We start from the raw sequence: 21,564 nt of genomic DNA on the forward strand, positions 1-21,564 counted from the left end.
AAATACAATATTAAAACACAAAATGTGTAAGAAAAACAAAAGTAGAACAAAACAATAACCCCCTACCTCCAAGGGATATAGGATGTTGGTCAGCCAAAGGCCTGGCTGAAGTTTTTTTTAAATATTTTCTTTTTCAATTTTCAAAATAACATTTTTCCTTTTTTATATACATATCTAATCCAAATTTTTATATATCTTAGCCAGCTTTGCTGGAGTGAAATACCATCGGTACATCATTTTCATAAAATTTTCTTTTCGTGAACTATAGGCCGTGAGCTTTAGATTCTCTTTCCACAGCTTTCCCCATGATTCAGGCGGAATAGTATAACCTATCTCTTTTGCCCAGTGTATCATTACAGCTTTAACTTATTCATCTTTCGTCTCCCATTCCAACAATAGTTTGTACATTTTTGATAAGTTTCTCATTATTTTTCAGTAATTCCCTTTCAAACTTTGAGAATTCCTTCGCAAAGCCCTTCAAAGAGAAATGTTTTCATCTGGTGCCTTAAGTGTATAAGGAAGCTCCCAGGGGAGAGCAGTCCTGGTATAACTTCACTGAAATACCTCACAGTAAGTGGAGGTGCAATACAAGAAGATGCAGCAATGAATCATAGAACTGTAGAATTGGAAGGTACCCCAGGGTCATCTAGTCCAACCCCCTGCAATGCAGGAACTTTGTGGCAGCAGGGAGGGAACATGTAAAATCATTTTCTGAAAATAAGAATCTTCACAATTCCATTCAAGCAACCAGAGCGGAAGCAGGCTCTTGTCGTGAACATCACTCTGTATATCACCGCAGTGCAGTGTAGAGCAATGCAGAAAGAGATTGTAAACCTCCCCTGATTTATTGGCATTTCTCCCATGTTTCCTTACCATTCTTAACTTGCATTTGGAAGTTTCTGATCAGAACCGGAAGTGTGCACTTATATAGAGCTCTCTCTCTCTCTTTCATATATCTCTAAGGTGGAAGGAGGAGTTTTGTCATTCCCAAGAACAAATGCAGCCAACCAAATGCCTGTGGGAGACCCACAAGTAGGATTCGAATGCAAGAGCCCAAAGGCATTTTTCAGAAGTTTATAACTGCTATAACAGAAGAGAACCACCACAGAAATGGCAAAAAGCATCTTTTTATTTACAGTCATAAGTTTCACATAACTTCCTCTTGATAGTCACAAGACTTAAAGCGTCCTATTAATGCTTTATGATTTTATGGGAATGCAGATACATGGAAGCGTGGATAGGACAAGTTTACTCTATAGGATTTGTAAGTCTTCCTATAAACAGGGCTGAACCTGTAAAAAAAAAGAGAAATTATTGGTTTCTTCAACTTCATTTTATAAATGCTCATACTGATGTAACTTAAATTTAATTATTTGTATAGAACAGGGTGGGGAGGGGATGTAGAGATGTTTAATGAAAGTCAGTCACATATGGAAAGTGGGAATGGGAAAGATGTTCATTAGCAGCCTTCACTTCTAGACAAAAATTATATAACTATATAATTGGGTTAATAGAATGAGGAACTGCTAATCAAGGAACCACCCTGAGAAATACAGATTAAGGGTGGTATAAAAATTTAATTAACAACAGCAATAATAAAAGGAAGAAAATGGTTTTGTATGGGCATTCCTCTTAACCTGCTGTGAAAAGGGAAATACAATCAATTTATTTGGTAAGGTGATGGGGGAAAGGGTACATATATATATATATAAGCAATTCCCTTTCGAACTTTGAGCATTCCTTATATGTAATTTTTTCGTGTGTTTTTATCCTTGTTAACGGTCCAAGAACCTGATTATATAAATAGTTCAAATAATAAAAAGGAAAGGTCAGCAGAACAGCATCTGCTTGCATTCGGAAGCTCCCAGGTTCAGCCCCTGACATCTCCAGGTGGGAGAGAATCCTGCCTAGAACCATGGAAAGGGGCTGCCGACCAGTGCAGACAATACTGAGCTAAATGGACCAATGGTCTGACTCAGTAAAGGCAGCTTCTCATGTTCCTACCGTAATAGCAGCTCTTCCCTTTTCTTGCAATGTCTCCCCATGTGCTTCTTATCAACCTGGGTTCCAGAAAGAAGGTGTCCTGCAGTCTGTTTAGTAAAGTTTACATCTCAAAGTCCTGGGGCTAAAGTTCTGCATTGTCACTTTACCTCCAGTGCTTGTGGGAAACCATTCATTTATCTGAGCTGCAGTCCAGTTAGGCTAACTAAAGTTAGAAGACTTATTTCAGGGAATGAATAATAGTTTGAAATGATGTAGTGTTCCTCCTAAATATCTAATGCACCCTTCGGACCTCCTGCTCATGGGGAGAGCCAGGATTTATGTTGGGGGGCAGGATCTGCAATCCTGTACCCACTTTATTTGGGAGCAACCCCCATTGAAGTTAACAGGACTTGCTTCTGAGTAGACATGTATGGGATTATGCTGTAAATTAGCCACACTTACATATATCAATGAGACTTAGCTGTGACTAACTGATTTCAACAAAGAGCCAAAGTGTACACACCAATACATGGCTCCATGTGCATTTACAGAATCTTGTTAAGGGTTGCTGGGAATGGCAACTATGTGAGGAGTAAACTACAGTGCCCAGAATCCTTTGAGGGAAATATTAATGTACTTTCAAGGTGTAGCATGCACATGTAAAGCCCATTGAAGTAAAGAGCATGGAAAGAGCATCCTTGTGAAGCATACTCACAAGTAAGTATGATTTGTTTTGTTTTTATATGCTTTTCCCCAGGACAGGATTTCTTGGACAGCTGTAAGGTGAAGTTCACAACAGCATGCACTGCTCACCGAAAAGCTGTTTCTCAGAAGGTTGCCTTACCATGAGTGCTGTATCTCAGAGCATGCTGCAGTTGGGCCACTGTTCTCCCTTGTGCCCAAAGAAAGAGATACGCTCACTGGGGATATGGCGAGGTTCATTCCGTGGTGGAGCTCTTATTTTCTTCTCAAGCTGTTGGACCACAGCAGGAAGTTTCTGAACATGGACATGGAAATAAGCATTACCTTCATGTTTCCTTTTGTTCTCCATCAGAGGGGCAGCTCTACAGGGAAACAAAGGGCCACATGCGATAAGATTATTTATCTAAACCTCAAAATAGGCCTCAGACAGAGACCACATGGTCTGAGGGATGAAAAACGTTGCTGACCCTTCCTCTAGATCTTCAACGATGAGCTCTTCTGAAAGGAAAAGAAGAGAAGGCTGGCAGTTAGAGAGACTTTCTTATATACAGTGAAAATATTCTTGGAAATACCTTCATGTTGTCTTGGGGCTTTCTTGAGCTCCTCCAATGAAGGAGCTCTTCCGCCATCTTTCTCCACATGAGGAAGGGAGGAGGTGTGCAGAACCTACAGGGAAACAGAGCCACATGTGATATGTTTATTTTTCTGAACCTCAAAATTGGCCTCAGTTACAGAGAGACCTTAGGGCAGTGTTTCTCAACCAGTGTGCCTCCAGATGTTTTGGGACTACAACTCCCATCATCCCTAGCTAGCAAGACCAGTGGTCAGGAATGATGGGAGTTGTAGTCCCAAAACATCTGGAGGCACACTGGTTGAGAAACACTGCCTTAGGGACTAATATTATTCTGAAATCAACATCTATATGCTGAACTTGTCTTACCTTTTGTGTCCTCTCAAAAAGGGGTCCAGAGGGGGATGCCGAGGGTGAGGGGGTGGGCAAGGGGGAGGTCTCTGGGAGAGGGAAAATTCTATTCTTTCTCCCCAGTCAGGAAAACACTTTTCTGAGTCTGGAAAGCCTAGAAAAGAAAGAGGAAATGGGTCTCACAGTTAGTGCTCTCTAACACCTCTATGCTAGATGAATTCTCTATCATCAAAGAATTTAGATGCTGAAAGAAATCCTACTTACATGTCTTCCCCCTTCTCTCACAAGCACAGAATGATCCAAGCATAGGAGATCCCCAGGCCTTCTAGAGCTCTGGTACCAATGAGCCAGCAGAGGGAGGTGTCACAATGAAACTCGTGACCCAACAACCTGGGCCCTGAGAAAACTAGCAGCCACAAGCACTGCTCCTATTAAGTGACACTACTGTACTAAGTTTTCTCATATGACTTTTCTTCCATGTTCCACTTTTTATAAATATGCAAAATGTGCCCATTCCTTTGGATTCCAGCTGTAGTTGTTCCTGCACCTACTGAGCACTAGCTATCTCCTATTCCTGTCTTATACAATCCAACATTTCTCCCATGAAAATGGGATGGCTTCTGTAAACCTAGGACTGTCCCTTGAAAATAGGGATACTTGGCCGGTCTGCTGAGGTGCCCAGATGGGGGACCACCAGGGAACCCATGATATGGTGCTTAGAATTATATAGACAAAAGTCCTGTGTAAATAAATACATACATAGACACAATGTCCTTTTTGTCTTTTCTCACACAGAAAGAAGCCTTCTGCGCACGAAAGTGGACCTGTGGGCCTGAGCCTCCTAAATGGCTCTACTTGGGAGTACTGTAACCTTTTCTGGCCCCAGTAGAAATTAGTTCTTAGTGAGCATGCTTGAGATTGTGGTATAAGGAACATGACACTGCTGTCAAGAAAGGGGAGAGCTAGCTTTACTCAAGTTTGCCACGTGTTGGGGGGCTCTAAGAGCAATCCCATGCTTGGGTGGTACATCAAGAAAGTTTTTTAAAATGTGTGTGGCACAGTGAGGGAGACAAAGAGAAGAGTTGTGTCATTCACACATCATTAAAAATGCCACACACATGATCCAGTAGACACCTCTGGAACTTGTGCACAATGGCTGCCACATCTTGCTGGGCTACACAACTCCCAGCAGTTCCAGCCATCATGGCCAATGGTCAGGGATTAAAGGAGTTTTCCTCCACTAACATCTGGAAGGCACCACATTGGTTACCCCCAAGTATTAGGGTGTTTAAACCTTAATGTCTGAGAGTTCAGTCAAGGTTCCCCATCCACCCCAGTGTGTTTCACAGCTCTTTCCCACTAGCTGTTCACATCAGCATGGTTTCCTTAATGTCAGATATGTTTCTGTTTGCGCTTGCACATGGGGACATTGACAGGCCAGGGATGTCTTTGCCTTATGCAACTGTTGTTCACACCTTGACTTGAGGCTTAAGGACTCCAATCCGTTTGAGAAACCATATCAAACAGTTGGATTTTAGAACAGGATACATAGGCATTCTGTATGTCCATTGAACAAGGATTAAAAACCCAGCACTGAAAACAGTGAGTGCACACAGGAAATGGCACTGTGAACATCAGGATTCAGCCTACACAGTCCTCGGCAACAAAAGTTCCCGCGGCACATTCGTTTTTATACTTCATTTGAAATCTGGGATTTGGTGCAGGTGGTTTCAGTATCTCTGCCTTGAGAGTACCCTCCCCTACTGGCCCCTCCTTGGTGGCTTTCTGAGATAACAGTTTTAGGAAATTTAACGGGCTGAAGTTTTTTGTTTTTGTTTTGATGTTTTAAAGGTTTATAATGGTAGTTTTAACATGTTAATTGTTTAAAAATCGTACCCTCCAACATTTATCTGATGAAAATAGGGACTTTCCATTCCATAATGATAATTTCCCTATTTATACCCCACACATCTTACTGGGTTGCCCCAGTCACTCTGGACAGCTTCCACCATATATATAAAAATCATTAAACATTTTTTTTAAAAAAACCCTTCCCTGTACAGGATTGCCTTCAGACAGCTCCGGGGTCAGATAACTTCAAACTCTCCTACATTTCTCCACTATTCCCTACCCTGGTGTTTGCAAGTACAGTCATACCTCGGTTTAAGTACGCTTCGGTTTGAGTACTTTCAGTTTAAGTACTCCACGGACCTGTCTGGAACGGATTAATCCACTTTCCATTACTTTCAATGGGAAAGTTTGTTTCAGGTTAAGTTCGCTTCAGGTTAAGTACTGACTTCCAGAACCAATTACACTCATACTTCGGGTTAAGTAAGCTTCAGGTTGAGTACTCCGCGGACCTATCTGGAACGGATTAATCCACTTTCCATTACTTTCAATGGGAAAGTTCGTCTCAGGTTAAGTACGCTTCAGGTTAAGTACAGACTTCCGGAACCAATTGTGTACTTAAACCAAGGTAGCACTGTACTGCTAAATGCCTCATTATTTGCGAGGACTGCGGCAAAATAGGTCAGGAGGTCATTTCCGTTTTCCTCTAACTCAGTGTAGTCTGCCGCACACAAGCAAAAGGTCAGAGGCAGGAAAATGCCCATGTGGCAGCTACAGGGGCCTTAGGTAAGGGGGAACAGAAAGCAAAAGTGAAGACGCAGCTACACAGCGCCTTCTGGATATATTTTGATATTCCCAACTGAAAGTAGCCCATGAACAAAAGGACAGCTAGCACTACCAGCCTCAAGATGAGGAGAAAAACGTGCCCTTCAGCAGCGATGTCTAGTGCTTAATTTTTCCCCATGGAAAGATTTTGGTTTCACAAGTTCATTAGTAACAATGAATGGATGCAAACTGCAAATACTGCATTAGGCAAGCTTAGCAATTTCACCATTCAGTTTTGCTTATTAAAAACTAGTAAAATAGACACACTAAATAAGATCACTCTCTAGGGCAGGGATGGGGAACCTCTGGCCTACTAGATGTTTCTATTTAGCCAAGCTGGCTAGGGTTGATGGGAGAAGTATTTTGGCAACATCTGGATTGCCAAAGGCTTCCCACTCCTCTAAGGCACCAGCAAGTTTTATTGTGTAAATTATCCTATGTAAATTGCCCTAATCTGCATAGGAAAAACCCCACATTACTGGCCCTCAGATTTGTGCAACAGGAAGGATGGCAATGGATGAGCATTCCTAACCCTGGCAAGAAGACGCAGCTCACAATAAATGAGCTGGCAAGAATGGAATTTGAAGAGCTTGCACTTTCTCCAACTCTTAACAGCGCCTTTGAAAACTAGCATTACAGAATTACAGAACCATTACTGAACAGTGCTACAGCTAGGAATTTCTGTCCACGGGGCAGGCTTCAATACACATATTATCAAGAAATCAATATTGAAAGTGTGGGAGAAACATAGACGTTTATTGGAACCCAAAACTCCAAAATGGTTATCACCAGTAAAGATAATTACAACAAAGAAATTAAATTCGGATGGAAATTGGGAAAAATATAAAGATCTAATAGAGGGAAATCAGGGAGAATTTAAAGTAAATTTTTTGAAGATATTAAACAGTATCTAACAGGATGGCTCCAATATCACCAAATTTGCAGTAGATTTAATGAAGATAAAAAGAAAGGATTTAGAATTGAACCCTCCTTATTGGATATAAATTTATTACAAAGTAACCGGAAAATTATCTCCAAAATGTACAATACACTTTTGGAGTGGGAGGTAAAGGATGAAATGGTGAAAGAGACAATGATAAAATGGGCAATTGACTTGGGGAAATCTATACAAATGGAAAAATGGGAGAGATTATGGAAAACATCATGGAGGTTTACAGCGTCAGAAGGAATTAGAGAAAACATGATTAAGATGTTTTATAAATGGTATTTGACGCCAGTGAAGATCCATAAAATGTATAAGACCAAGGACAATTGCTGCTGGAGATGTCATAAGGAGGTGGGGACCTTTATTCATATTTGGTGGCATTGTGAAAAAATAAAACCATTTTGGAAGGAAATATTAGAGGAATTAAAAATAATATTCAAATAAAATATTTAAAAAAAAACCGGAGTCTTTTCTACTGGGAATGGTAGAGGAAGATATAAGTAAACAAGATGAAAAAGGTATTCCTCTACGCAGTGGCAGCGGCGAGGATTCTAATTGCCAAAAATTGGAAAAAAGAAATCCCTACTATCAGAGAATGGGAAGAAAAGGTGATCAGTTATATTGAACTGGCCAAATTAACAAATTCAATTAGAGGGGGGGAGTATTCAAAAATAATTGGGAAAAATTTGGAGACTATCTACCGTAACAAAGCTTGGGTTTATTTCCAATATTCTGTAAAGATCCCAAGATGAAAAGTAAAAGAAAGCAGTACAATGGTGGGTAAAAAGATTAACCTGGGAGGAAGACAAGTGGAAGTCAATATAGGTAAGAATCATTCGTAATTAATAGAGGTTATTACATCGTTCATGGTTATGACAAGATGAATTGTATTAGGTATTTGATTTAGATCCTTATTAGTAAATGTTAGCAGTATGTTAGGAGACATGAAATGTATAATTTCTTTGGTTATATACTTTATGATTTATTGTTTGTATGTATTTTAGTTGTATGCTTTTGATCGGAATTTCAATAAAGATTATTTTAAAATTAAAAAAAGAAAAGAAAACTAGCATTACTGAACAGTGCTTCAGCTAGGAATTTCCGTCCACGGGGCAGGCTTCTAATTCTTTGCACAAACCTATCTCTGAACTCTTGGCACTGTACAAATCCATATACCTAGTAAATAGAGTATGAAAAAAATCAGGAGTTTTCTCAGAACACCACCCTTGATATACTGTAAACCGCCTTGTGATCTTCAGATGCAGGACAGTACAGAAATTTAATAAATAAAATAAATTAATATTTAAATGTCTTACTCATGATTATAGAAATGCTGTCCATGGGATCCAAGCCCCCTGATCAAGGTCCCCTAGTTATGTGAGTGCTACTGAATGCAGGAATAAAATCTGCTTGCAACTTGCCATTTCCTGTACCATAGATTTCAGCTCCATTCATCTGCCATTTAATCAAATGCTCAAAAAGAAATTCTCAGAACACATAGGCCTGCTTTGGGAGTGGATGGGGGCACATCTTAACTAGAAATCTTATCATGTGTACTTACTGAGATTGTGCCGTTATCTAGACCGACAGACAGCCTCCTTGTTTCTGGGTTAATGCACATGCACGAACACGGAGCTGAAAACGAACATATTGTTGAACATAAGACCTTTACTGTTCAAAGGAAAATCAAGGCAGCTTTATTACAGTGTGGGAGACAGGGGCAGATGGGATGGTGTGTAGGAAAATAAATTAGAGCTAAGCACAACTTCAAGATGCAGAGAAAATACACCAAACAATATTGGTAAGGGAGGATTGGTATCCCAGGCAGGATCAAAGCTCCTGATTCTCAATAGGGAATTACTTTTGCCAGTTTCAGAAGGTCATAAATCAAAAGTACCTTAAGAGTTGTATCCAGAACAGACTTCCTCTCACGCAAAGTTACTGCTTCTTTCCCCTGAAGTTCCCATGAACCTCAAAATCTGCAGTTGCAAGGAAGGCACCAAAGCAGCGCTTTAGAATGGGGAAGAATCCAGCCGTTGGTGGGGGCCGTTACAACAGCCGGGGGGCAGCAGAACAGACCAGACCCCTCTGACTGGGAGGGCGGGGAGAGAGCCAAAGAGGGCCCAAAGCCAACATCTTGAGTGTCTTGCCCATGGTCGGGGGGGGGGCGATGCTGATCCCAGGTGTCCTGGCCAAGGGAGCCAAGACAGCCCACCCTCCCCCGGCCGAGGTGGCGCCCCTGGAAGCCGCCTCTGAAGCGCTGCCTCTGACGGAGTCTCCGTCCCCCTCGGGCTCCCTGGAGCGTGTCCCGGGAGAAGCGCGCCTCCCCTGGGGCCGCTTTTGCCCTGCGTGCGCCCCGTCCCTCCGGCTCACCTTCCTCCGAGACGACGAGGAAACACCAGAGCCGCCCGGGTAACGGCGGGGTTCGGAGAGCCAGACTCCACCTGGCCCAGCAGGAGCGGGGAAGAGGGAAGCGCCGGGGACACCATAGGGCAGTGATGGCCAAACTTGGCCCTCCAGCTGTTTTGGGACTACAATTCCCATCATCCCTGACTACTGGTCCTGTTAGCTAGGGATGATGGGAGTTGTAGTCCCAAAGCAGCTGGAGGGCCAAGTTTGGCCCTCACTGCCACTGCCATAGGGGGACCAAGGGGCGGAGAGAGCCAAGCTGGATTCCTCCCGCAGATGCTGCTGCTTCGGGAACCAGGAGCCGACCCGGTCCGGCCCGGCCACGCATGCGCGCTGCAACGGAGAACTCGGGCGAAGAGGGGAGGAGCTACAATTCTCAGCAGCAGCACCCGGAATTCTTTAAGCGGGAGAAACGGACTCCAAATGTGCTTCAAAGAGGCGCTCGGGAGCCGGTGGTGGCGTTGAAAAGCCCTTAGCCCCGCCTCCCTTGGGCGCCGCCCCTCCCCTCTGCGTCCTCCGCCTCCGTCGCAGCGCGCATGCGTGGCGTTGGTCGGTGTAGGGGAGGCTCCTGGTTCCCGAAGCAGCTGCATCTGCGGGAGGAATCCGGCTTGGCTTTCTACGCCCTTTGGTCCTCTTATGGCGGCGCCGGCACTTCCTTCGTCCCCGCTCCGCCGCCGGCCACTGCTGCTCGGCCAGGTGGACGGCTCTCCGGACCACGCCGTGACCATGGCGGCCCTGGTGCCCAAGGAGGACGGCTTCCTCAGCGTCTCGGAGGACAGGTGAGCAGGGACTCGGCGCAGGGCGTCGGGGCCGAGGGCGTCAGGCTCCCGGAGCGGCCCCAGGGCGCGCTTCTCCCGGAGAGGCGGGAGGCTCCTGGCCGCAGCAGGGGCCACAGCCGGGCTCCGTCCGAGGCGGCAGCGCTTCATGAGGCAGCCCGTTCCAGAGGCGCCTCGCCTCTGTCGGGGCCACGCAGAGGCGCCCCTAGGCACCCTTGGCAAGGAGGGGGGTCAGCATACCCCCCGAGAGACCATGGACAAGAAACTCAAGATGTTTGCTTTGGGTCCCTTTGGCTCTCTGCCAGTGACTACCCCCCCCAAAAAATATGGGTCGGGTCTGTTCTGCTGTAACGGCCCCCACCAGCGGCTGGATTCTTCCCGCGACGAGACCCTACCATTTGGGACGCCCCCTGCCTCTCGCACTCTATCCTCAAGCCTTGCTTTGCTGCCCCCATTGCAACTGCGCTGGTCGTGTGGGCAGGTGGCTTCTTAACTACTTTGAGGAAGAGGGGAGAGGCACAGTTTTTGCACCCCGTGGTCCTGCGCTGTAAACCAGGTTCTGTGGATGGAGTGCCTGCTTTCCATGCAGAGCGCTTCAGCTCAGGTTCAGAAGCTGGTACAGTATTGAGTGTGGGCCAAGCTCCCATCTTCATCCCTGGGGAGCCATTGCTGCTGGGGAGTTTAGTCGTTTGACTCCATATAAGGCAGCTTGGTATGTGGGGGGCAGCTCCAGATTGAGGGTGGTTCAGGCTGTTGCCTTGCACAGAGCGCCAAGCGAAGGGGGTGCAAAATTGAGAAGATCCATTTGGATTCTATTCTTGACTGAGCTCTTCTATTCTTGGGTATTTTTGATATGGACTCCCAGGAAAGTTGAAAGGCTTGCAGGTTCTCCTCAGAGGTGCAACACAGAAGCAAAAAATGGTACAGTATTGGTTTACCTGCTTGCGTATCTTGTCTTCTAGCACAGCAATAATACTCCCCCTAGAAACCTGCAGCCAAGCAGTTGGCTGGCTGGTTCAAATCAATACGTGACATTTAATCTCACCACCTTCGCACATTGTCTGATGGCTTGCATTGCCCTTCCTAGGTTGCTGAGTACTGCAGTCCCAGAAGCCACAACAGGCAAACTTCCTTTTCTTCATAACTGTTTGTTGTTGTAGTTTTGTCAGGATCGAATTACCATTGGATGTGGATACATAACAAGGCCCTGATCACCTTTAAAATGGGAAAAAAGCGGCTTGAGATGGGCCAGTTTAGGAAAAAGCTGCAGTGTGAGGGCTGCTTTAGCCTTTCTCTGCCTGCCACTTCTCCATTCCTTTCCAGCCCCAACTGCTTCCCCCTCTGTGCAGTGCTGAACCCATGTTTGTGAGGGTAGAGTGTGGAAACAAACTGGAAATAGCTTGAGAGGGAGGAATCTGTTACTGCAGATGGAGGGTGGAGGGCTTTCCCTGCTCATTCTTTACTTAAAACAGCCCTCTTCCAACAGTGTTCTTTTAAAATAAGTAGTAGATGACGAATTGTACTTTCATGCATCTACTTGCAATGTTGATGAGACAGACGCTTGCTAAGCCTGCTATACTGTGAGGTTTGGTACCATTTGCACTTTCTCCTCCAGCTCCAGCAGTCATTCTTTCTTCAGAACTCTGTTATACATCTCTTCTCTTTTTTTGCTGATAGGATAAATGTATGTGTCAGCTAAGTGGAAACTTGGAGATTGCAACTTGAAATGTTGTCTGTGGTATGGTGCAATGCAGCTTGTCATGTTCTCAAAAGTTCCTTGTCTCGCTGGAGCCTTCTTCCCCTGTTTCTCTGTCCGTTCTATGCTATTCCTGAAGTCTCACTTTCCAGCTCTTCTCCCGGGTTCCTCTTTTTTCAGTCCATGCCTTGCTGCATGCTTCCACCCGCCACCTTGCCTCTGGCCTCTCCACCCCTTCATTTTACTATCTCCTGTGATCTCTTTCTAGTTCCCGATAAAGCTCTGCCTCTCCCTAGGGCCTGTGTGGTGTATTAATCTTAGCCAAAATGACAAAGTTCTTTTTCAGCCTAGAAGTTGAACTGCAACTCTGCTCACTCAGCTGTTAGGTAATAATCTGTCTGGGGCTTTTCCATCAGAAGTGTAATATGATATAGTGAGTACCCCCCTTTAATTAAAAAAATTATAGGCATAGTTTCTTTTTGCGTATCAGTGTCTTTTTTCAGGGCACCAATGTGCTTGCGTTGTGTTATCATTAAATATTTGGGCAGCCCGGTGACTGGTGATTTCACAATTGCTGAACACATTCTGGAGGTGCTATCATTATTGTGGTGTTAAAATTGCTATCTTCTCAGGTATTTAATTACTTACCAAAAGGCATCTATAAATTACCTTCCTAATCAGTCTGCTATTTGAGACATTAAAATAAAACTTTTCATTTGGAAAGTTTGCTGGGAAATAATACATTCTTGTGGTTGGCTTTCTTATTTTAGTCTATTACCCCAGCCTGTCAAAAACCAACCTCATTTTATCTTTAATCTGCATTAGCCACAGAAGTTTGTTGTGAATTGAAAACAAAAACGCACCACTTACTCAGGCTAATATATATTTCGGGTCTACGAGCCCAATATTTCAAAATAATGTGTAGGTCGTTTTCAGCAGTGGTTACAGATGTAAAAGCTCAGTTGCAAATGGCATATGCTAGTTTTGTGTCACTGCGCTAATCCTTTAATGTTTCATGATGTCTGTAGTTAAGACAAGTTTTGTAGTGTAGAGGTTCACAAACTCTTGGGGTGTTGTTTTTTTGAGGTACAGGATCTCTTAGAGCTTCACACAGTACCTTCCTAATACACAAAACTTGAAAATAATGCACCTTTCTCATAGGCTGCTTGTTCTGTCTGGGGATACACTCACAGCTCTGTAGTACAGCTGCTGTTCTGCCTTTTGGGCAGTCGGTTCTTAGATTTGCAGATTCAGGAAACCCCGTCCACTGAGAGCGTGCTGCTCTGTTTTCATAATGTTAATTCAAAGCCTTGCTCTCAGGTGGTTAAGTAACAAGATGCCATATCATGATGACTACTTTTTGCCCAGCTGAGCAGTCAAGTTTGGATTTGTAGCTGGGTGTGGGTATTTTAATTACAAAGAATGTGGGCTTGATGAGTCTTTACTACTCAAGAATCATGTGGTTCTAAAGGATCTTTCTTGGAATGATTTTTTTTTTGCTAGGCTAGTAAGATAAAGCCCAAATTTATGCAAGGCTGAAACTATGAAAAGGAGACACTGTGTTGCCTGTCCTGACTCTGCCCTGAGGGGCAATAGTGTTTCACCTTTTCGATAAGCATGCCTCAATCTAGTCCATTTTGGTGCACATCCCAGCACATGTGAATTGTGCTATGCTTTGGGGAGTGGCCTTGCCATGAGACTGCTGAATCAGGAATTGAGTAGCAACATAGCATGAGAGAAAGTCACTCAGATCCAGGTTTATTACATGGCTTTTCTGATGAGTTGGGGAGCAATATGGCCCCTCCTGCTTTTGTTCAAGGGTGCTTGTACACAGACACACACACCCTGCCTGTACAATACATTGGCCGTCCTTGGCCTACATGAGAATGGAAGCAGTTTGCTACATGCTTCTTCCTAGTCTGGGTTACAGTTGCATTGAATATTGCTATTCAGCTTCTCTATTTGCAGAAATGTATTTTGCACTTTGGTGCTGCTTGTGAATGTAACTGAAGTAAAATTTGATGCCTTAACTAGGTCAGGAGGACCCAGTGATGGTCACTGGCCTTGAATAGGAAGGTTTTGTCACTTAGGTGTATATGGTTGCTGGCCCTGGGTTATATGCGTATAATCTAATATTTGATCATTTTCAAGTTTGTGAAAATTTTAGGACCTTCTTTAATGACCTTAAGTAACCCTAATTGTATTGGGGAACTTTGCTAAACTTAGGGGTAATGAATGCCTTTCTATTCTTCCTTCAGCATTACTTTATTCTGCAAGTACAACCAAGGCAGAGTTGTAATGTTTGTTTTGTCAGTTCTCTGTTGTGTGACATCTTAAACCGTCTGCTTTGGCATGTCACAATAAACCATGGTTTATGTTTAACTTGCTCAGAAGTCCCCACTTCCACTGTCTCTGCAACCAACAAACCAAAATCCTTGGCTTGTCCTGTTGTCCAAACCTGGGTTCATAACATTTATTAGCATTACCCAAGTATGGCAATTTGATTAGAGAAAGCTATCATAGACCTTGAAGAGAACATACCCCAGGAAAGGAGATAATAGATATGGAATAGAACAAAGCTTATTTTGGGGGTTCAAGTTCTTTAGTTCTTTCATAGGTTTTCTGATCAAGCTTTTAAAAAAAATGTTTGTGCAAATAAAGGACTGTAACTTCAACATCATCTGGTGATTTGGTTTTCTAAAACTGTCTTGATTCTCCACCTAGGGAACAGATTTTGTAAAGGCATTATATTACTGTATTTCAATTTATTTCCTGGTTTCTTTTTTTTAAGAAAAACAACAACACAGCAAGACTCTTCTTATAACCAATAGCTTTTTCCCTTCTAGAATGTCTCAGTGAAAGAACAGATTTGTGTTCAACTGTTGACAGTATTATGCTGACGTAAGCCAAAAATGCATAGAACAATCAGTGTTTTCAGTGACAAAATGATCTCCATAATCACTCTTTCTCCAGAGCTGCATGGAACTGAATTGGTCTATAGTTATGAGGCGATATTTCTGTGCCCAGTGTAGAATTAAATCCTTTTATGAGCCAAAATATGATCTAAGAAGCACAGGCAAGACTCTTCATGACCCCATGGACCAGAGCACGCTAGGCTCTCTTGTCTTCCACTGCCTCCCGCAGTTTGGTCAGACTTATTTTGGTAGCTTCGAGAACACTGTCCACCACCTCATCCTCTGTTGTCCCCTTCTCCTTGTGCCCTCCAACTTTCCCAACATCAGGGTCTTTTCCAATGATTCTTCTCTTCTCATGAGGTGGCGAAAGTATTGGAGCCTCAGCTTCAGGATCTGTCCTTCCAGTGAACACTCGGGGCTGATTTCCTTAAGAATGGATAGGTATGATCTTCTTGCAGTCCATGGGACTCTCAAGAGTCTCCTCCAGCACCGTAATTCAAAAGCATCAATTCTTCGGCGATCAGCCTTCTTTATGGTCGAGCTCTCACTTCCATACATCACTACTGGGAAAACCATAGCTTCATCTATACGGGCCTTTGTCAGGAAGGTGATGTCTCTGCTCAAGGTGATTGTTGAGGGAATGCCAACAATCGCTCACCCGCCTGACTACCAATGCCAGTCACACGCATCCACGAAGCCAACAATCATTTGACCGCTCACCGCCAGCAGCCGACAATCACATGCCCAATTGCCGCAGCAGCAAATTGCCAGCAGACCTTGCCGCAGCCACCATTCACCCCACCTAATGCCGACGACAATCTCCTGCTTGCGGCAGCTACCAGTCACATGTCCCATCTCAGCACTATCCATGTATAAGACGACCCCAAATTTTAAGCATTGTAATTTAGTAAAAAAAAAAAACCTCGTCTTAAACACGGAAAAAACAGTATGTGTGTTCACATGCTTAATAAGTTAAATAAAAATTGGCCTGTTTTCTCTGGAAATTGACCTATTGGTGTATCATTCTTAAATTTCAGTAATTGATTTGTAATCCAGCCTATACAAATATCTCAAGGTGCATAACAAACTTTCTCCATTTATTCATATATCCCTTTTATGATTATCCCTGGGTATGTGAAAGACTGATGTGGTGCATAATAACAATAACTAATAATAATAATAATAATAATAATTTATTATTTATACCCCATTCATCTGGATGGGTTTTCCCAGCCACTCTGGGTGGCTTCCAACAAAATATTAAAATAAAATATTCTTTTAAACATTAAAAGTTTGCCTAAACAGGGCTGCCTTCAGATGTCTTCTAAAAGTCTGGTAGTTGTTTTTTTCTTTGACATCTGGTGGGAGGGTGTTTCACAGGGCGGGTGCCACTACCGAGAAGGCCCTCTGCTTGGTTCCCTGTAACTTGGCTTCTCACAGTGAGGCAACCACCAGAAGGTCCTCGGCACTGGACCTCAGTGTCCGGGCAGAACGATGGGGGTGGAGACGCTCCTTCAGGTATACTGGACTTAGGCCGTTTAGGGCTTTAAAGGTCAGCACCAACACTTTGAATTGTGCTCGGAAACGTACTGGGAGCCAATGTAGGTCTTTCGAGACCAGTTTTGTGTGGGCTCGGCAGCCGCTCCCAGTCACCAGTCTAGCTACCGCATTCTGGATTAGTTTTAGTTTCTGGGTCACCTTCAAAGGTAGCCCCACATAGAGCTCATTGCAGTAGTCCAACAAAAAGGAGGCAACACGTCGATCAATTCCACGGGCGAAATATATCTATTTTTATCTTTGCAAAATATAACAACATGCAAGACAGTGATCCAAGGTAATCATACTGTTTCGGTTTGGTCTTCTTCAGTTTTTTAACTTAGCGTTTGTAAGCAATCTGCGGAACAGGAGTCATACACATATGTACACATAAGAGCAAACCAAAACAGTATGATTACCTTGGATCACTGTCTCGCATGTTGTTATCTTTTGCAAAGATAAAAACAGATATATTTCGCCCGTGGAATTGGTCGACGTGTTGCCTCCTTTTTGTTGGTATTTTACTCAAGTCTGCAACATAGGGGTTGTTTCATTAGCATTGCAGTAGTCCAAGCAAGAGATAACTAGAGCTTGCACCACTCTGGCGAGACAGTCTGTGGGCAGGTAGGGTTTGCATAACAAACGTCCTTCATTTATTAATAGATCCCTTTGATTATTCCTGGGTCTGTGAAAGACTGATGTGGCCAGACTAAGGACAAATTCCAAACATTGGGTGATTTTACTCAGTGTAGTTCCATTGAAATTAAAGGCTCTAACTTACTTATGTTTATTTACTCTGAGTACAACTTGATTACCTTCAGTTGTGTCTTAGCTTTTTTTTCAAATCACAATTTGCTTCCTTTTGAGAGTTAACTGGCAGGCAGCGTGGAAGATTGCAGCATGGTGGCATCTGTTTCCTGAATGCTTAGGGTTGTAGAAAAGTCATTGTGCTGTACTAAGCAGGAGGTCAGTGCCAAAACGTTGGAGGCTTTGTGAAAAAGCTGTTAAACTAAATTTGATAATATAGCTGTCATAGTCCACATAATGGGATAGCCGATGGGTCTCAAACCTTGTGTGTTAGGGACTTCCCTTGCATGCAAAGAAAGGCTCTGGTGGATTGAGTGGAGGAGACTAATAGGGGGCCCAACGTTCAAGAAGGCACTTTCTGCACATGCTATAGAGGGAAATGAGGAGCAGATGGAGCTTGACAAGGAAAGGTAGCCCATCTAGGAGAAGGAACACTCTGATCCTAAACCTCTACTGCCTTCTTTGTTTCCCCCCTCCTTGCTGCCTGTAAGAAATGGGCCTGAGGGCTGGAGGCTTACCACCCATGATGTGTAGACACAGGGAGGAGGTAGGGAAGAGCAATGGTTCCTACTGTTGTCTTGGCAGGACTGTCTGAGCTGTCTTGGAACCAGATGGCAGTGTAGTGTCTATGGTTGTTGTTGGCATCTGTCTCGGGAGACAATGGAAGACTCTGCATCTGGCGTTACAACACCTGCTGTGGCTTTAGAGACAGACACGGGAAAGACATGTTTTGTTGCAGCTGGGGCAGGTGAAAGTGTTCATTGTGCTGCTGCAGATGCCCCATGGCGTTTCTTCTCTCTGTGCTCCTCCCAGCGGTCATTCCTCTGCTGATCACTGCTGTGGATACACAGCCTTGACCGAGTGTCTCCAGGCGCTGGGGTCATCTGCAAGTCTTGTTTGCAGACACCTTTGTAACACAGAGTTGTTCTGCCAACAGGCTTGGTGCCTGAAGCCAGCTCCCTGGAGATCTCCCTTGGGGATCCTGCCATCTTCCATTCTGTGGACATGGGCAAGCCAGCATAGACATCTCTAAGACAGGAGTGTGAACGTGCTGGGAATGTGGGTTTGGGAGAGCCCATCTTTGTTTGAGACTCTGTCCTGCCATGTGATGCCCAAAATCTTCCTGACACAGCACATGTGGCTCCTGGAAATTGTAAATTGCCTGTGGCTCACTTCCATAAATCAGCGTACTCAACACATAAGCCTGGTAGACCTTCATCTTGGCATTGGATGTTAGCATCACATTCTACCATGCCCTTTTGGAGAGGTAAGACATTGCCGTAGCTGGCAGGATAGCATCAAACAACCAGGACCAATCTAATTCACGCACGCTGTAAGATAAATGTAAAAAAATTCAAGAAGTAAATAAATAAGATGACTAAAAATCAGCACAGTATGAATTTGGTGTGTAGGCAGAATGTTGTACATAGCACAGTCAGACTTCACCTGGGGTTTGAATTATAAAAAGAGAACTTGTTTGTTGGACTAAAGGATTCCCACCCACCCGTTGGAGTTGCCATGGTTTGTGCTTTGTCTCTCGCCTCTCTCCCCCTGAGGTTCTGCTGAATAAAAAGGATCACGATACAGTCACAATCTCTTTTCCCTTCTGCTGCAGAAACTGTTGTTTGCGATCACATAGACCAGGCATCCCCAAACTTCGGCCCTCCAGATGTTTTGGACTACAATCCCCATAATCCCTGAGCACTGGTTCTCTTAGGTATGGATCATGGGAGTTGTAGGCCAAAACATCTGGAGGGCTGCAGTTTGGGGGTGCCTGACATAGACCTTAGTCTAAGTACGTTATGCGGTTAAGTCAGTTGTACAGTTCTTTTAGAGTTTAGGGTTCATTTGTGAAGTAGATGGGATAAGAAGGGCAAATTCCTAAAATAAAAGGGAAGAATAAAAAAGGAAAGAGGCAGGGAGAGGGGAGTTGGGAACTATAGCTGATCAGACAGTGGAACAAATATGAAGGAGAAGAAGCTCAGCTCACAGCTGACTTAATCCTGCGGGGAGGCAGTTCTGTGCATCTCCTGCTAAAGGCTTTAATTCAGACTGAAAGTGGCTCTTGGGATTTCACTTCACTGCTTACCAGAGAGATTCCCAGCAATGCTTCAGAAGTGACATTTGAAATGACAATCCTAGAATGGCGTGGTGTACCCAAGTATTTTGCCATGTGCCAAACGAGCTGGAAGTGGGTGTGCACAAGGTGTGCCTTTTCTCTCTCTCTTGTGGCTGGCACATGAAGAGAACAGGACCTTGCTTCTGGGTTCAGGAACAACAGAATCGTCATGATGAGGTCCTTCTTTGGTGGATAAGGGTAGCTGAGAGGCACCACCATTGTGACTGTCAGCTTGCCAGGTGGAAGTATCTCTGGCCACTCTACCTGTATGCAGATCTGGGGGTTGTCTTGACACACACACACACACACACACACACACACACACACACACACCCTCAAGACAATTTTGGGAGGCCTGCAGGGGAAGGAAAGCGGGGAACCTCCATTAAGCAAGCAGAAGCACTTTTGACAGGGCTTTTGTTGATATGGTTTTTAAGGTGAATGGTGCCCTTTTTATATATAATTTTTATATATATAGGGACCCAGGTGGCGCTGTGGTTAAACCACTGAGCCTAGGGCTTGCTGATCAGAAGGTCGGCGGTTCGAATCCCTGTGACGGGGTGAGCTCCCGTTGCTTGGTCCCAGCTCCTGCCAACCTAGCAGTTCGAAAGCACGTCAAAATGCAAGTAGATAAATAGGAACCGCTACAGCGGGAAGGTAAACGGCGTTTCCATGTGCTGCTCTGGTTTGCCAGAAGCGGCTTTGTCATGCTGGCCACATGACCTGGAAGCTATACGCCGGCTCCCTCGGCCAATAATGCGAGATGAGCACGCAACTCCAGAGTCGGTCACGACTGGACCTAATGGTCAGGGGTCCCTTTACCTTTTTATACACACTGTCTATACATCTAGATCAGGCATCCCCAAACTTCGGCCCTCCAGATGTTTTGGACTACAATTCCCATCTTCCCTGGCCACTGGTCCTGTTAGCTAGGAATCATGGGAGTTGTAGGCCAAAACATCTGGAGGGCCGCAGTTTGGGGGTGCCTGATCTAGATACACCTATGCATACATACACATATAAGTTATTTTCAAAGCAATGGGCATTGCATCTGAAACTTAGTCTGGAGAAGTCTGTTGGGAACAGATTAAGTCAGTTGTATGACTTTTGTTCAATCAGTCTGTGAAACCAGACTGTTAGGTAAACAAAACAATTCCATGAGAATTAATGAGTTGTGTTGATAAGACTTGCTTCCTTCCCCCTCCCCTTCAGCCTCTTTGTTCAACCTGCCTGACATGTGCATAACACCTGGGAAGCTCAGTCAATAGAGCCTCAGACTCTTAATCTCAAGGTTGTGGGTTCATTGGGCAAAAGGTTCCTGCATTGCAAGGGTTGGACTAGACGGCCCTCGTGGTCCCGTCCAACTCTACAGTTCTCTGATTTTAAGTACACATTTGTTGCATGTATGTGTTATGCCTTTTAGATGCTCTTGTAAAATACTTTGTATGGGTACTCTTCTAAAAATATGTGCAAGAAGGCAACCAGAGAACTGTGCTTTTTTGCTTCAAAACAGGACCTGGTAATATCTATTGACTATGTAGCTTGCAAGTGTCTTGCTTTTTCTAGACTCCTGTGTCAAAGCCAAGACATGCTTTGGAGAATGCATTTCCTATTTTCTTAGGACCTTCCTCCTCTAAAAATAATTCACCTTTTAAGTCTTTCCTGGTCTGCCCCTGGATTAGTCAGAGGTTTGGCTAATAAAAATCCCTTCTGCTAATGTTCTTGCTGTACTTGATTTGCTCTTTAGTTAGTCTCTGAATGGTACAGTTGAAAAGCTGCCTGGAGTAATTGAAGTTTGTGCATAAGCCTGTGTCACTTCTGCTCCTGACCGTGTTGAGACCTCAGGAACCCCTTCAGCCTGATCTTGCACTAAAGGGATTGGGTGGTAGCAGCTTCCTTGAGTTGGACTCCAGTGCTTAAACTTCTTGGATTCCTCTCCCTATTGTTTACTAAGTTCTAAGCAAACCATGGTTCAGAAAGGGTTCTGCGTTGGCACATAACACCTGGCCATAGCTAGAACAAATCAAGGTTTGTAAGTCAACACAAACATGACTTCAGATTGGCTTGGCTTGCATGTAAC

At 44.1% G+C, this 21,564-nt stretch overlaps 1 protein-coding gene and 1 long non-coding RNA gene across 4 annotated transcripts in view; one reads left to right on the plus strand and one right to left on the minus strand.

The window, feature by feature from the left end:
• Positions 1-856: 856 nt before the first annotated feature.
• On the minus strand, positions 857-9,774 carry LOC132591876 (uncharacterized). 3 transcript variants are annotated; one of them, XR_009557290.1, is made up of 6 exons: positions 9,600-9,771; positions 9,124-9,205; positions 8,788-8,861; positions 3,626-3,761; positions 2,828-3,351; positions 857-1,292 (listed from the first exon to the last, which is right to left on the minus strand). It is a non-coding gene; the product is annotated as an uncharacterized LOC132591876 (long non-coding RNA). The 3 variants fall into 3 exon arrangements; XR_009557289.1 differs by having other exon boundaries at positions 857-3,351; positions 9,600-9,774; XR_009557291.1 differs by lacking the exon at positions 9,124-9,205 and having other exon boundaries at positions 857-3,351.
• A 402-nt stretch (positions 9,775-10,176) lies between these two features.
• WDFY2 (WD repeat and FYVE domain containing 2) overlaps positions 10,177-21,564 on the plus strand; it is a 43,843-nt gene continuing 32,455 nt past the window's right edge. Inside the window, exon 1 of the mRNA XM_060272374.1 lies at positions 10,177-10,414. Coding sequence (XP_060128357.1) covers positions 10,272-10,414 — 143 coding nt within the window. The 5' untranslated portion in view covers positions 10,177-10,271. The remainder of the gene's footprint in view (positions 10,415-21,564) is intronic.

This window comes from Zootoca vivipara, chromosome 3 (assembly GCF_963506605.1).
Source record: "Zootoca vivipara chromosome 3, rZooViv1.1, whole genome shotgun sequence".
NCBI classification, from domain to species: domain Eukaryota; kingdom Metazoa; phylum Chordata; class Lepidosauria; order Squamata; family Lacertidae; genus Zootoca; species Zootoca vivipara.